The sequence below is a fragment of the Cordyceps javanica genome, chromosome 1 (genome assembly GCF_051103115.1).
Source record: "Cordyceps javanica chromosome 1, complete sequence".
Classification (NCBI taxonomy): Eukaryota; Fungi; Ascomycota; class Sordariomycetes; order Hypocreales; family Cordycipitaceae; genus Cordyceps; species Cordyceps javanica.
In genome coordinates, this window is record NC_139295.1 from 7,693,435 (window position 1) to 7,710,511 (window position 17,077).

Below are 17,077 nucleotides of genomic sequence, written 5' to 3' on the forward strand. Positions count from 1 at the left end.
GCGGATGGTTCGGTTGATACTAATTTTCACCGACAAGACGAAAATGCCGAAGGCCCAGATATCATGTCGTGGATCCGAGAAGAAGCCTTAGAGGCGCTTCCCGGTGTATGGAAACGAGGGAACCTATGACATCTGTGTCCCTTCCTTGTGCTGTGTGCAAAAACAAATACCTACTTAGAAGCTGGTTGGAATTTGACTTTATATAATCTAAATGTCCATTCCATGTGCCTCCTTGATGCTACATAAAATGCTTCCACATGCGATCACGCCGCTGTTGGATCGGCCTGATGGTCGCCGGTCCTACAGCCGTCTTCCGAGCCAAGCTCCCCGCAACAGCTCCAATAAAAGCCATCGGGATAATCCTTACGATTGCTCTTTGTGTCTACATCGCCGCACACCTTCTCGTCATAGTCGGCCCAGAAGTCCGAGTCGTAATCGGGCTCCAGTCTGCCTAAGGGGAGTCAGTGGGTATCGACATGGGGTCCAAACGAATGCAGACCTTTATGATATATGCAAGCCTCGTTGCCATTGTCTTTCAGCGTGAAAGCCTTCTCACACCTTACGCATATCACGGCCGAAGTCGTGTTAGATGTGCGATTCGCTTCACGTAGCGTTGTTGTCAGAGAGTCGATGGTCTGGCAAGTCTCGTCATCTCTGCAGAGAAAGAGCAAAACGGCTTTTGCCTCTTCCTCTGTCAGACACGATACAAGGTCTACTGCATCCATCATGATCTTGACTTTCTAGATGCCCGTAAGCTTGAAACATGTAGTCTAACAGACAGACATGTATTCAAATATTATGAACAGTAATATCAATATTATATAGTACATATGTGAAGTCAGCGTCTGGATGTCTGGCTTCGGGCCGCGAAACAGGCGGAGCAGACTTCAGATGAAACACAAAGTTGCTATCTACTTTCAGAAAATATGCAGGAAAGCTAGACCACGAGTCGATTTTGGCCCAACTACGCCGCGCGGAGAAGCTGAGCATTTGACAGCATTTTCTGGAGGTGCTTGGATAGAAAGGTCTTTGGTGAGCAGCCGCATCAGCCTGAAGCCAAGATCCGCTCTGGGAAGCGAGGCCAGGACAACTAGGTTGTGCGGAGGGCAGAGCTATGGAGTCATTTGTGGACAGAATAAGGAGAGAGCCCCAAGCCAAGGACGTGCGAACGTGGAGTGAGCAAGAAGTTCGAAAACGCAAAGCCGAGGTTTTGGTCAACCATGATCATGCTTTTCCCATCAATATAACGTTCGCTCAACGGCATGGCGCCTGTGCCACCAAATGCCGCTAGCGCTGGCGACGTGTTGATTCCCATGAGGCTGCTCCAAGAACCTTCAAGCCACGTGGTGACCAGGAGTGTTTGGCAGTAGACCTCTTACGAGCTCTGACTTCATGGGTTCGAATGGATAAACTCCCCTGCGCTCTTGATAATCGAGCGCCTTAACCACCTGCACGATTCGTGGATGGCGGTTTTAGGGTAGTTATTGACATTCGGTACTCGCATTTCGTGCTGCCAAGGTCGCGCGACACACAACGCGTAGCCAGCGCAACCGGCCGCAAAAAAAGCAAATAAATTTTCGAGAGCAGTGCTTAACCTCATATCATTGGCCCAATCTTCGTAAATAGTGACAGGCCAGAGGAGTTGTGGGGAGCAGCCGGAGCACAGTGGCTAGCGGTCTAGCTACCTGGGACTTCGTGGTGCCCCATTCAAGCAAGATAGGTACATCAATATTCTACATCTCAGCCAAGGTCACAGTATTTTGATCGTCTCGAGTGTATATCATTGGGGGTACTGTGACGATTGCATACACAAACCAGGTCCATGCTCGGGAACCCGCCCGAGAATCGAGCCCAGTGAGACATCGATCAATATCACGCAAGCCGTCTGTCACGCTAGCTAACTGCGCTCTCCTCTCCGCTATCCTTCTGACGGCCTCGACTTTGAAAATGGTTTCTAAAACTTATGCAAGCGCTCAAAGATTTTGCTTGCATGTTTGACTGATGTCAAAACATTTCTCCAGCCGCTTCCCTGTGGTTAGACCTTCGCAGTTTTCGCAGTTCTGCTGGTGAATCACCTAGATCATTTCACCGAGACGACCGGAGAGGTGCGCGAGGTAGGCGCAGCATGACAGTGTGTCTGACCAGTCAGCTATCCATCAAATTAGATCAGGAAGAAGCTCCTATCTTGTCGGCGTATTGGTCCCCGGTCGGCAAGAGCATTGCGGACTCCATGTTTCGCCATAAGTTGACCATGACTGGTCTGCGTAAGAACATGTTAGCTCACTAAAGTGACATTGAGAGGTATGTGGGATATGCTCACGGCTCCTGCTCAACAACAGTCATACTCCTTTCATGACAGAATCTTAGGAATCGACGCGTGATTTCCTCCGTCTTGAAGACCACCATGACATCCCCCTGAGGTGTTTCATCCTGATTCAAGATTGCGTAATTCTTCTCCATGACCAGATGCACGCGCAACGACTTCACACTCCCCCTCACCTCCACGACCTCCTTCATCCTGATGTTGAAGTTAATATGGTCAATTAGAACGCTCCATTCAGCAGTCTTTTTGTTTTTGAGTGCCAGATATCTGAGGATTTGGTCCTCCTCTATCCATCTCCAGCATTGTTCGACCGACTCGGCGCTCGTGAAAAGCCGCGTCTTGACTTGGTGAATCATCCATTCATTCTGTGTCACGACGGGACCGCTCGGCGGTTCGACGTTAGAAGAATAGTCGTAACTGACATCACTGCCATTGTCACTGCCATTGTCACTGCCATTGTCACTGCCATTGTCACTGCCATTGTCACTGCCATTGTCACTGCCATTGTCACTGCCATTGTCACTGCCGTTGTCACTGCCATTGTCACTGCCGTTGTCACTGCCATTGTCACTGCCATTCGTGATCTCTGCTTCTGGCATTCCTTCACTGGCTGTACGGACGTCGTGACTCGCTGTGCCGTGGGCTCTTGTTTGGCGTAGTCCGGCGCTACGCCTCAGTGACTGTCGTCCTGCGCGCACTTCTTCCCGCTGCACTTCGTGTTCAGGCTGATTCCCAGCTAATTCTTCCGCAACCTTCGTTCGTTAGTGGTATTCTTTCTCGACCATTCTGTCATTCCAGATAGTGGCCTGGTCACTACATACAAGTCTATTGAGGTCTGGGATGGTCTGCCCTTCGGGCAACCCCGCCGCGACGCGATGACGTTTGTGTACCGGATCCCAGTAGACCGTGGCGACGAACACCCGCGCCTTGGCGGCCAGTTCTTTGCTCTTTTTCAGCAAATTGCGGCCTCTCCTTCGGATCATCTCCTTTTCCGATGAATCGTGCTCGGCCCCTTCGCCGAGACAAGTATCCCCGCCTTGCACACTTGCAATATCTGCACTTGCTTGACTGTTGACTACAGTGCGTCTCTTTTCCCCTCTATCCTCGTCGTCACTCGAGCCTTCCCGGTGTCGTTTGTTCCGTGAGCGTTGCGCTGTGTCGTCGGGTGAATGACATGCACCATTGTGGAGTGGTTCGAGCACACTCTCGATTGGTTGATTCTTTCAGCCCTAGATTAACTTTCGAAGCTACGAATGCGCGGTAGATAGCTTACCTCATCTCGCGAACCAGACATGACTCTTGATTGCGCAGTTTCTAGAATTGGGAGGGCTCCATTGAGCAAATCATCCGGGATATACTTGATGTTTTGAGGACCGATGTTTTGCAGTGACTGCTTAACAACAGCTGACCCGAGTGCTGTTATTAACTGATCTGATAACTTTTGAAGAACAGATGCGGTCTGTTCCTCGTATATAATTTCGGCATCTCGAAGACCATCAACCTCAAGCATCCTCCGCTCGCCAGCATGTCGTATAATGTCATCCTGAATACTTTGATCGGCGTCGGTCGGTCGGAGACTGCGAAAACGTTGGAAGCAGTCTCGTAGTCGCGCATCGATCTCTTCCATCGTTTCTGCGAGGGCAACTGCCGGAACCTTGATTTCGTCCATTCTCACGGAAGCTTCCTCAGCATGGTGTCGTATCAGTCTCAGTACCAGTGACGGAGGCGAGCGGTTGACTCTGGACGATGCCGTAGACGGAATGAAACTCTCCACTTGTAGGGTAGGCGCGCGCTCAGTATTTGAACGACTTTCTGCGTTAGGTTGAGCTCCAAAATCCTGTATGTAATCATCCTCGGGCGGGCGCAATGCTCGAGTATTGTTCGAGAAGTCATTGTAGAGAGACTGGGCTGGCCTCGAAGCACGTAGGTCATGACGTGAATTCGCTCGAGCTGTGCTCGGTACGGTCGACAAATGACCTTGTTTATCTTGCTCGACGGCGTCATTCAACGCCCTCTTCACCTCACGGATCGATGGTGCGTCGCTTCTCGAGGTCAGCCCTTTGCGAGACTGCGAGTCTCTTGACGATACTCTACCATCCAGCTTCTCGATGAAGATGCTCCATGGGGGCGGATTGTTTACCCTCGCTAACAACGTCCACGTGGAATCCGCCACACCGTCAAGATGTGACCGCACTTCCAGACTCGTTACCCCAAATTGCATTGCAATTCGGCTAATGGAATCATCCTTTATTGATGACTGCACTGGCGACACCGGCGCAAAACCTGCTGTACGCGCCCTGCGCAGTGGCATGATGTCTATTGACTTTGTTGACTTGCTGTGAGGAGTGTAAAGCGCTGGGACAATTTTCCCTCTCATTTCACATTTAGGTGGGGTCAGGTGGTACTTCGCGCCTTTTTCGTGCATGCTGTCCCTGAATTTGCTGGGTCTCTGCGTCTCCGAGACGCCAAGTATTGCGGCAGATGTTGTTGAGGATATGGTCCTGGCCCAGTGACCTTAGGCCACTAAGCAGCCCTATAGAGTCTCCATCCATAGCGCACCACCACTTAGCTCACTGATGCACCTATCACCTCCTCATAAGATGTTTAGTTCAGTTCAGCACGCCCGCTGGCTACGTAGACGCTCCGTGGATCACTAAACATCGACCGGCTGAGTCATGGCTGAGGTGGCGCTGCACGAGCCGTACTACATCAATTTCGTCGTCTGTGACAGCTACTCCCACTTGTTTTGCAGCATCGATACTGTACCTGGGAGAAGTGAGGCGTCTGGACATATTTCACAAAGCTTTTTCTTGGCACGCCGCACTTGTGCCTTTCCGTACCCATCTAGCACGGCATGCCGACCAATGTCTTGGATCCAGTCACAGGGACAGGCATCTGGCGGTCTATGTGGCGGAAGGGTACATGTTACCAAGAGATGTCGCAGAAGAGAGGCAGCTTCTGGTCAGTTGAAGAATACTTCCAAAGGCCCATGTCGCGGTAGTGGACCTAAGTAGGATCCAGCACGCCCGGTAAGTTGACGAGGTCCGCAGCACTGGCGTTGTGATGGAAGGCTGACTCGGTCCAGGATTCCCCTGAGCATGACCACAGTGCAACTGAATATGAAATATGACTCTTGGGCTCCACTACCGACTGATTACGAGCTGATACACATGAGACTGCTTCTGTGCAGCATACATGATACCCGAGCAACCCTAACCGTAAGATGTTCGGCCCTTCTTGCTCGAAAAACTGCTCGGCATCAAGGGCCCAGCAGAGATACTGTTCTTGTGCATTGTGCATCTGCACGTAATGAGAATTGTATTGCAAAGCTGGTCTATGGATGCTGGAGTCAAGCGTGATTGTTTTCTCGCGCTCTTCATACCGGCCTGACTCCTACCGGTTCCTCTCGTGGTAGCCTAGGCGGCGCTCCCCGTGATCGTGTAGTGCGCGCCTGACCAAGCCCAGTTTTGGGTGGCTTTACGATACACAATATCGCTGGCCAGCAATACTACCGCAAATGTAACGTTGACCACGCTGTTACTCCAGAAAACCAGCCCTGCCTGGATTTTGCCGTCTGCGTCTGGCTTGAGCGCGCTCAGCGCGGAGAAGTAACTGTCAAGCACGAAAACCAACGCCATGGAGAGGAATGCACAGCCGCCGGCCCGGAAGGCGAAGGCAGCTGTAGCAATGCGAATTTGCGCCTCACTAGATTTGACGACCAGAAGACTATTGAGAACCGAGCTTATAACAAAACATAACATCACAACAACAGCCAAATACATGAAGGTAGAGTAGTAGACGCAACGGGTCGTCGAGGCCGCGCTGGAGCATACATACATAGAACCCAGAGTCGTCGTCACATCGTTATCGAGACCGCTGTCAAACTATACGATATTCAGTGAGATGAAAATGAAAAACTTTGTGTCTCTGTACCGTCAAACGAAAGATGCCCGCCCTTTGATATGAGTGACTGGTCAGCATGGCAATCGTGAGTCCTAGTATGGCTATGCTCAGGGCCTGCGTCGTAAGGTATATCGACTTGAGCCTTCGCTCGGTTCTACGGTTTATCATCCTGCTGGTGGGGAGGCCACTCTGCTGCCATTCTATCACGGACGTCAAATTTAAGTACGATGGATGTGCTCAGCCTTTTCTGGATCGTCAGGGTGCTCAGGTAGCCAGTTTATGCTTCGTATCGTCGAACCGTGCAGTAGCTCCCGATATGTTCGGTCCCCCTCCATAATCGCATTTCGAAAAGGCTGAAGAAAGAATGCATCAACCGCCAACAAGCTATTATTGCTTTCACATTAAATATTATATACCGGTACTGTATCGAGGAGGTAGAATCTTAAACAGTCGAACGCCGAACGCATAAGAACACGCGCACAATATTTCTGGTGGGCAGATTGTCAAATTCCGGTTGCTCCCGGGTCATCTCAAGGTAGCGATCAACAGCGATGTGGCGAGAAGCTGCAAGTCACGGCGTACTCTAGGTACCTAATGCGTGGATGCCCATTTCGGCAAGTCCCCACCTGCTCCTTTGCTATCACTGTAGGATCAAGGCTGTTGGTGAGTCGACTCCGACAGGGCTGACTTTGCGCTAAGTCTGCCTAACATATTCTCAGGTTGACAAGTGGCTCAGTCTACGAACATGGCTTTCGCACAGTGTGTGTGGTTCCGCAAGAAACCATTTACTTACCAAGTTGAAGAACGGGTCAATTTGCCTTGAAATTCATTCCAACATACCTTGGTCCAAGTATAAATACTTCGAAGCCAGGTTTTTTGGTCGATGGAAGCAGGAAAATATACGCCAACGAATCTTTCACCAGAGTGTCCACCGATTTATTCCTACTCTGGCCGGTAACAAGATTTTGCAGTTGCTGACCTCGCATGGCACAGCCAGAATGCCACTTGGTACCAAACTGCTACTGACCAATTGGTCCAGAGCTTGCCACACCGGAAAAGGTTCAAAAGCCATTTGTACAAAAGAAAGCGCAGTGTTGAGGACCAAATGAAAACAAGAACAAATGGAGAGGCGCGAAGTGGGGGAGGAGGAAACTTGGAAGATGCGGCAATCAGTTGGGTTCCGGCCTACCATTGACGATGAAGGAATATCTAAGCCCACGAATGGCCGCGAGTAGAATTTAGTGCGAAATCAAACGTCTCGCAGCAATAATGCTTTTGACACAAGAGGTACAGAAACAAACCTTGGCAGTATGAGACAGGGTGCAGTCCTTCAACGAGATCCGCATCCGAAACCTGTTTTACTTGGAGCCAAGTCGAGATGGGAACTATCGTGTAACTCATACAACCTGGCGCCAATGACTGATGAACAATGTCAGCATATTGACACTTTGATGCGGCTGCAACCCTACGGCATAATTCCTCTAGGAGGTGTCAGCCCCAAAGAAATACATTTGGGTGGCTCACTGACCGTGAACGAGAAATGGTGACACATTTCCTCTTCCAATTCAGTATCAGTTTACTGAGACTCACAGAGGTGATATCCCATGCTTTTGAGGAAGAATAGAACCGGCAGATGGACCAGGTTGAAAAGCGGGCATGGAGGTAGTGCAAGCGGCGATCGGTTAACTTGCCGCCGTAGCCGTACCACTATGTGGCTAGGCGGCACTTAAACGAACGGAATCATCCTTACGATCACCAAGAAAGACCCAGCCAGCCAGCCTACTCAGCCTACCAACTTCTCCCGAGTGTCCGATTTTCCATGTCTGTCGGGCAGCCTCAGATCTCTTCTACATTTTTGACGTGCCCAACTCATGCTTCTCGTGAGCATTGCACGCCTTGCTTCAGGCGCAGCGCTCCACGCTTTTGTACATTCTTGCACGTTCCATCCTTGACTGCTTCTCGCAGTTCACTGGCAGCTTGATTTGTTTTACTCCTATGTATTCATATCCTCCGGTCAAGTTGTCATGGATTGACTCCGCTTTGACCGCACGCTACTCAACTTGCCCTTGGTTTATCTCCACATCTGCGTGGTAGGAGTCGGCTCTTGGACTGGCAGCGTTTTCTTTTTTTTTTTTTTTTTTTTTTTTGAAAATAATAATTCATCTTTGTCTCTCATCCATTTGCTGTAATGATACTAAGCCGAACTCTAATTACCCCAGCACTTTGCCGCAGCGGGGGCGCGATAAATGCAAATCAGCTTTCCACGCCTGCCGTACCTGTCTGCTGCGATGGTTCCTGGAGCGGTGGTTCATAATGTATCAGTGATAGTGAGGGAATGGTCGGAAGAGGCTGCTGAGAGCTTGGGTCATGCATTCCCATGGCTTGGTTCTGTGCCCCTAGTTGCTGCCTGAGGTCCTCTAACCAACATCTCTGAGTCCTCATTTCGCGCTGGAGATATGTAACAACATTCGTGAGGATCTGGTTATCGTTGCGAAGCTGTTGGGATTCCCTCTGTAGCCTCTCCGTTTCTTTCCTGTGCTCATCTAGCTGGCGTCGTTGGTCTTCGGCGTAAACACTGACTTGTCGCAAACGTTCGTCGCTTTGCGCTCGCTCATTCTGCAGCAAAGCCCGCTCGCGCTGCAGCTGAGTATTACTCTGCGTAACGTAGGCTGCGAACTGCTCACAGAGCCGGCCATGGGCGCTGTCCTGATACTGAAGAGCATCCATCGTTAGAGGAGTAGGGCGAATGCCAGTGAACGAAGAACTGCCCAGGGTCTATCTTTTGTAGCTATCCCGACATTGATGCGGCGCGAATTATGGATTGCCATCGGATAACCCTCCTACTCCACTCTTCACGTAAGCATGTAACGAAAAGTAGAGTGAGGAATGGCTGCTTTATGGGACAATGGGAGATGAGAGGCCGAGGCTAGGACGGCTTTCCGATACTTGGTGCATTGCCAGTATCGAGTTTATGCCGCAGGTGAGCATACCAAACCCAAGTAGCACGGGTTTTAAGAAATAACGGTTATGTGTTCCGCACCTAGCAACTAAAGCCAATCACGCTAGTTCTGTGAATGCAGGCTGGTGGGGTACCTGTCGTCCACCCGATATAACAGGATTGGCTCTGATATCGGCTTCCTCTTTCTTGAGAACCTACATCGCCATCAGGAATGGACTTGCTGCGCTATCCCGCTGCGTGCCTACCATCGCGTTCAGATCTGGCAACAGGGCAGTGGTGCGTAACGTGCCGAAGCAAGAATGCATCCTAGTAGGCAAAAGTAATAGGATGTTTGCTTTGTCATATCGGTAAGCCGTCTGATGTTCCTTTCCAAGGCCAGACCACGCTTCTTCACAGCGACGCAATTATGCATAGCCTAAGCAGCCAAAAATGGGTCAAGGTGGAGGGTTACATTCTGCTCTCTAGGGTCACAGTCGAGAAAAGACTGTCCTTTTTACATGATCGCAGAATATAGGTAGGAGGCCCGCACCAGAGAGCAGAAAGCCGCGACTGATGCGAGCCGAGCATGGGCGGCCGCAGTATGCGCCACGGGATGGTGAAGAGTACATAATCACTACTCATGGCAAAAGTAGAGTCCCTACGACGGGCGTTCGCAACGTACGGGGGAGTGGGCTGCGGAAAATTGCTCATGTCGATTTAGCAGGTAGAAAGCTACTACTCATGTAAAGTGTGGAATACCCCTGCGCCGGGCCTTCATAGCACACGGCGGGGGCGGCAGAAAGACACTACTCATGCCAAGAGTTGGAAACCGCTACGGAAGGAGCTCGTAGCGCACGGTGGGGGTGGGCAGCACAAAAATGCTCGTCAGTTCAGCGACAGGCATGGGGGGTCGGTAGCAAGAAACTGCTCATACCACGTGTGGGACACCCCTGCGCCAGGCGATCGCAGCGAACGGCAGGGAAGATGGTAAGAATGAGTGAGCAAGATACCTCTGCACAATCCTGCGGTAGTTGAGTAACAGGCCCGAAGCGAGGCCGCTGGAGAAAAGGAGCGCCTTCAGCGCTAAAAAAGAGGAACCATGCAAACAGCTACCGGTACAGTAGGAGGCCATCAGGCCGTGGCCGGAGTTTTGCTGTTACGCATTGTAGCCGTTTGACATAGAACCAGGATTTGGGTATTGCCGTGCCCGGTAGCGGAGAGCGCCTAGAAGTTGTTGTCCATCCCGCTTAGTCTTGCAATCAATTCAGCTTTTGATATGTATCGTGCCGTTTTTTCTAGAGATGGGCCAATGGAAGTGGATAGCGGTATGTAAAGACAGGGTCATCACGATCACATCAAAGGGAATGCTGCGACACAGAACAGGTCGAGCTGAGTCCGTTCTTCATTCAAATACTAGAAAGATACTGCTCTAAATTGAGACACGCTAAGCTGCGTACGTACACAACTCGGTCGTCTGGCGACGGCTCGATCAATGACGTTCTCCCATATCAGCTTTTCCAAATCCATCGAAGCAATCTCCGGTGCATCTGAGAGCCCGTTTCTTCAAGTTGCATCTTGATCATCTGATCAACCATGACTGGATCGTCGTCCAGGTGGCCTTTCAGTTTTTCCGCCCCTTCCCCGAAGCCTTTGAAGACCACACAATTTTCACTCCCCACGTCCTGTATATCTGCACTGTCGCTCTCGGTGGAGCCCATGCTCATTGCCACGGTTTCGTCGTCGGAGACTTCGTCGTCGGAGACTTCATCATCTTGTGGGTAGCGCACTGAAACCTTCCGGGCATTATGGTGTGCCGAGGCGTATTTCCGGCACGGGCGCACGCGGGGTGCTTGCCCGGTTCTGTCGTATTCCTCAAGCTATAGCCTAGTCAGCGATATGTCTACGTCGTGGTCTCTGGGCACCTACTAGCCCATTTATATCTGGAAAAGCCAGGCCTCGAGGACAATGCTTCACAATGTGCCATACACCGTGCGTTGGATCCTCTTGAATGACGATCACGCGAATATTACCCTTTAGCCCTAACTGCTGAGCTTTGCCCCGAAGACTGGGGCCGCGCTTGCGGACGGCCTCTTTCTGCCGCCTGGAGTGCCTCGTCAGGACTGTCATCTCGTAACATGAAATGTGCGCCACGAATCAACGACGTGGTGTACTTCAATTTAAGACGGCGTCTCTCGCGCGAATATATACATCTTCTTTAGCAATTTAAGAGGCCAATTGCAAATCTCAAAAATTCCGCTTCGAAGCCTAGCATTAAGCCGTGTGAAGCATAAACTTGCTGCTGTGGAGGCCTGCGGAGGATTTGTATTTGGGAGCGGACGTAAGCCGCAATCAGTCGCGTTGACACTTCTGTCCTGGACACGCCCCACCCGAACAAGTAGGAATCCAAGGCTGCTTCGCGATAAAGTCTGGCTCTGGGGATGGGAAGCAAGAATTTGATGCAGTGTGAGGCTGCAGGAAGTGTCTCGTATGCGGATAATATGCGAGTCCGCCATAACAGAGCGTGGCACAATCTGGTCGACCACGAACACACCCAGCATTGCCCCGGATTTTCAAAGGCTCTGGGGACCAAACATCCAGTAGCGCGTCCACACCTGCTATCCGTCATCTAGTCATTCGCAGTCCGCCTACTAGTTCTGCGTTTGGTCATGCCTCCGGCGGCGTGTTTACGGTGCAGAATATGCAGGTCCATCATCTTGTTAGCAGGGCCACTCTTTGCGAGAACGACGGAGATGTGGCAACGGAATAGTTGCTTTCCGGCCTCGGCATCTAGTGGCGGCCCAAAAAGTCATTCTGATAAGGCCATTGCCCACGGTCAGTAGCTGGCGGCAAAAACTTCGAGCTGGCCTCCTTGATCACTTTGCATAGTGCGTTGATCACCGAGACCGAGCTTTCCTCATCCGGAGGATCTGCGAAAATATCCGAGGTAAGTCCTGGTCCGGCACTACGTCTCGGTCTAGATCCATACCCTGGCCGACAATCGCCACGCCTACCTGACGCGGTCTGCCACTCGGCAATTGCCGACCCAAACTGCGCTTTGCTACGGGATGCGTTGGCTGTCAACAGCTTCTCGATGCCTGAATATACAGTGGCCTTGTGCGCGGTCTTGCTCCTCAAACAGTTTAGTCAGCACCATCGCAGTATTGCGTAACCCCAGGCTTGCGACAAGTGCGATTGCCGGCTTGAGGAACTGTCGCACCGCAGCACGACGAGACGCCAGGACGGGTCGCTCGTGGCGGGGTACAGGCTATGCAGCCTTTAGCGCTGTAGGGGGTCATTCTACGTCGCAAATTGAATCTCTAGCGGGCATGGAAGTGATGCTGGCTGCTCAGACGCGAATGCATGGCCTGCGCCGTCTCCATGGCCATCTCCAAGACCCGCCGCTTGACAGATGTTGAAAGCATTCTGCTAGAGAGCATTCTGATAAAAAGACTGGTCAATCGCATCTAGAGCTTCAAATCGACCAAAATCTCTTCTTGATAGTGCAGGATATCTCGAGTTCAACGTCATGTAGTCCCTTCCGTAGTCTGTGATACAATACGTAAACTCGGTGCTCAATAATATGCACCTAGGATTTTCGATGAGAAAGCAGCTTCCATTTGCACTTTCTGGAGTGGAGCCGTTACTCTCCGACACAAGACGCTCCCATAGCTTCGATTCCTCGATCATGGTTCGGTTGATAAGGATATCAGTCCACGCTGCTGATGATATTGCGGCCGCAAATGGCAGGGCACATCTCCGACAGTATGTGATGCGGAGCAGCGGACGGTGAGCGGAACGCAGAAATAGCTCGGATAGTATAGTAAGACGGCGGTTCTTATTGGAACGCTCTATCTTTGTCAAAAGATCACAGCCTATGCAGTACAGGTACCAGTTGGCAGCCACAAGGAGTTCGTAGTCTGCTGCCATCGACGCCGTGCGACTGCCTATGCATCGCGCAACAAGCCAAGAATGATGTATGCGGACACTGTACGGTGGCAGTTCACGCCTTTAAATCTGCCAACTTTGACAAGCGCAGCTTTGGTCTGGCCCGTCACGGCAGTGCGGCCTCTGCATAGGAAAGACACGGTTACAAGATCCGATATTAGCTCGTCCCATTCGACCCACCTGTGTTTATTTTGCAATGCGCATAATATTTCTGATCTCTGGCCGTGCTTGTACTTACATACTGTACAGGCGGGTGTCGAATACATGGAGCGAGTTTACGTCTAGGCAAGATGCCACCTTTGATGCCACCCGTTAAGCCACTACTTGTAAAAACCGCGCGGAAATACTGGCCGGCAGTGGTTGCGTTTCGAATACTTGACGAGGTGGCGCTGCATGCTGGTTATACTTGCTTCCTGTTTTGAAACGCTTTGTTGTACAGGTACTCACCGGCACCGGTAGGTAAGTACAGTACCTAACAACATACAACATTCGTGTCGCTAATCACGGTACAGACAAGTCCAGGTTCAGCGTTCGTAAATTGATTATCCTGAGTCTTGATTAGCGCCGTGATTCTGCTGACATGCATCGGCTGACAGCAGCTGCTCCACCTGCCGAATATAGATTCTTTCCTACATGGCAATCCAGGGATGCTGAACCTGCACAGGGCTGAAGCCTTCAAAAGCACCTCACGAGAACCCGTGCCAAAGGGGAAACGGGAGCAAAAGCAGAAATGAGAGATTGAACACTCATGGGCTTGCAGGAGGCAAAGATGTCAATTTGGACATGTAAAGTAGCTGAGCTAGCGAGCCCAAATTGGCTGTTTAGTCACCGGGCGTAATCAACTTCTGGTTTGGTTTGGTTTGGTATGGTTGCCAATATTTTTGGCCTTCTCGCAGTCAATTCCGCGAGTCACCAGCGTAAAAAGGCTCGTGACATAGTTGAGAATCAAAAAAGCGCTCATCACAGCCGTCTTTTTGTACCGGTACATGCGGGTCACATCTGTAGCAGAAAACAGATGCTAATGAAACGAGAAGAGGATCCTCAGCTGGGACGTTCGGCGTAGGCCAGGCTGAAAACGTGGCTCGTTTCCCATCACTCGAATTTTCTGAGATGACGATAAATACATGTTGAGCAGCTGTCTCTATAAATAACACGCAGAATGAACGATATACTTGAGAGTACTGATTTTCACTCTTCTCCATCGCAATCGAATGTTGACCGTCCAATCAGCGATGCATCCGGCTTGCAGCACCTCCAACAGCCCATCGGAGGTATCTCTCCTTCATACCCAACCCACGAATGATCCTTCGTTGGTCAAATCAGCGGCAGGGACTTGCTCAACACTCAGTAACAACCACATTGTCTTGGATGCTTGCGGCGTCGCAAGCATTGGTCATGGTGATGAGACGGTCAAGTTTGCTATCCAGGAACAGCTGAAAAGCGTCGCCTACGCCCACCCCATCATGCACACGACGACCGCTCCCAAAGAATTAGCCGATATTTTGCTCCGAGGAACAGCTCCGCAAGGGCTGTCTAAGGCCTACTTTTCGAGCTCTGGCAGTGATGCCATCGAAGCTGCCATGAAGCTCGTTGTAGCATTCCATCGCGCCACTGGCAACCCACACCGGACACATTTCGTGTCCAGGAAGAGATCTTACCATGGAAATACAATTGGAGCCATGTGCCTCAGCGACAACCCCGGCAGGAAGATGCCTTACGAAGAAGCTTTCGACAGGCTCGATGTTAGCTTTGTCAGCCCCGCATATGCTTATCGCTACAAAGGTAGCGACGAGACCGAGATTCAGTATGCTGCCAGATTGGTGAACGAAGTCGAAGCCGAGTTCTGTCGCATTGGGCGACAGAATGTGGCGGCTTTCGTGGCAGAGACGGTTGGCGGCTCGACAGCCGGGTGTATTGAGGCGCCTAGAGGTTATTTCGAGGGCGTGCGTCGCGTTTGTGACAAGTACGGGGCGCTTCTTCTTCTTGACGAGACTATGTGCGGAAACGGTCGCACCGGATCCTACTTTGCCTTCGAGACTGAGGGTGCCGTTCATCCCGATATTGTGGTCATGGGCAAAGGGCTCTCGGGTGGCTACCTGCCCCTGGCGGCAACGCTCATTAATAAAAAAATCCACGAAACGGTCGAGATGGCTGGAGGCTTCATTCACGGGCACGCATACCAGGCGCACCCGGTCAGCTGCGCTTCCGCTCTTGCTGTGCAGCGCGTCATCCGTAGCAAAGGTTTCTTAGATCATTGCAGAAGGCAAGGTGACCGATTGGGAACGGAGCTGCGCGCAACATTTGCAGGGCTCGAGTTTGTGGGGGACATTCGGGGCCGTGGGCTATTCTGGGCAATCGAGTTCGTCGCCGATAAGCGCTTGAAAATACCATTAGCCAAAGAATTTGCGTTTGGAACAAGACTCAGACAGTTTGCACACGATAGCGGCGTGGCTATCTTATCTGGGAGCGGCACCGCAGACGGTCTTGCTGGCGATCATATTTTGCTGGCGCCACCACTGACGATCACGGAGGCGGAGTTAGATTGGATGATTGGTGCTCTGAGGCAGGCATACTTAAGGACTGAAGAGGCGTATAAGAAGCAGAGAACTTTCCAGTGACGAAGATGTCGCAACTATGCAGTAGAGGGAATGGGTAGCACTAGTTTTATGATTCGAAACGTGATCGAGAGTTATAGAGAATGACATTGACACATACTGTGCAGTATTCTCGCAGAAAGGATCTGCTGAGACCATCGAGAAATTTACTGCTCGAGCTTCGTCGGCTGTGTATGAGTGCTTCCTCGAGCTGTCAACTTGGAGAAGCCCAAAGGCTGGAACCACAACAGTCGTTCCTCGGCAATCGTTTGCTGCTTTTTGATGAACATGATGCTTGTAGTAGTACAGGGAATAGCCGCATTTGTTGCATCCAGCTTTTCATGTCGTGGCCTCCACGGTTGAGCACCCCACCTCGCCGTTTTACGCACGGTGCATGCCGCGACAGAAATCCGAAACAGCTCGAGTGGCCTATGGTTGTAAATACGGCTACGAGATCCGAAAAGGCAGTTCATTGTTCTGGCCAGCAACTATTCTAGGTTCATCTAGCAATGCATGCGGCTTGAACCTTTGCGCGAGCAGCTCGGACAATGATGCCGAGACTCGGACTTGCGAACTGGGTCACGACAACTTCGTGCACGACCTGTAAGGCACGAATTGGAGGAGGACCTCAGTCAATTATGCAGGCAACATGAGCTCGCCGGTTATTTGCCTATCTGCGGATCTCCGCGTGTCAAGTTCGTCCGCTAGCTTCGGTGTAATCATCCGCCCAGCCTCGCCTCAGCTTGGGGTCATGTCAAGACGAGCAACCCGCTATATCCAGACAAGGATGAGGCGGGCTGAGAGCAAAATTTACATGTCCAGGCAGATTTAGGCAACATTTTGACTTAGTGCAGGCAGGCTTGGGCTACAATTTGCCGGTGTGTAGGCAGGCTTAGGCTGGACAGAAATTCTACTCAGGCTGGCCCAGGCTTGCCTGGCCGTAGAAAACGATTGATATCGTACAACTCAATCGGCGTTTTCCAATTACCCCGTCCTTGCCAAGAACGAGATTTCGCATTCACAAACTGGACTTTTTTAGTAGAGGGTGGGGAACAGATGGCCGCTATTTCTGGCTCTACAGGGAGTAGCCTAAACTGACACCCACTAAAATTGTTATGGTATGTACCGGTACTGTACCGGTGGATAATATATAGTCCAAGAATAAGCAGGTATAGAACAGATAGGTAAAATCGAGGCGAGGGCCCTTAGTCGCAATCCGAAGCATGAAGGCAATCTCGTTGATAATCTTTTGTGTCGCACTCGCTTCCGCAAAACAGACAGCTCTATGGGTGCCTCAGTGCGGCGACGAGGTCTTAATGCTCGGCACCAATGTCGCAAAAAGGTTTAAATCGCTGAACACACTCAGTGTAGAGG

General features: G+C 51.1%; 3 protein-coding genes across 3 annotated transcripts; 1 reads left to right on the plus strand and 2 right to left on the minus strand.

The window, feature by feature from the left end:
- Window positions 1-263: 263 nt before the first annotated feature.
- V2A60_002342 (uncharacterized protein) lies at window positions 264-725 on the minus strand (the record flags this gene model as incomplete). The annotated part of the gene is made up of 2 exons (XM_083253693.1): window positions 264-451; window positions 500-725. The coding sequence occupies 2 exons, from the start codon at window positions 723-725 to the stop codon at window positions 264-266; spliced, it is 414 nt and encodes a 137-aa protein (XP_083109819.1).
- Window positions 726-2,166: 1,441 nt separating this feature from the next.
- V2A60_002343 (uncharacterized protein) lies at window positions 2,167-3,992 on the minus strand (the record flags this gene model as incomplete). Its single annotated transcript, XM_083253694.1, has 4 exons — window positions 2,167-2,260; window positions 2,321-3,075; window positions 3,145-3,543; window positions 3,597-3,992. 4 exons carry the CDS (start codon window positions 3,990-3,992, stop codon window positions 2,167-2,169), a joined length of 1,644 nt encoding a protein of 547 aa, XP_083109820.1.
- A 10,349-nt stretch (window positions 3,993-14,341) lies between these two features.
- V2A60_002344 (uncharacterized protein) lies at window positions 14,342-15,727 on the plus strand (the record flags this gene model as incomplete). Its single annotated transcript, XM_083253695.1, has 1 exon — window positions 14,342-15,727. One exon carries the CDS (start codon window positions 14,342-14,344, stop codon window positions 15,725-15,727), a length of 1,386 nt encoding a protein of 461 aa, XP_083109821.1.
- Between the last annotated feature and the right edge of the window lie 1,350 nt (window positions 15,728-17,077).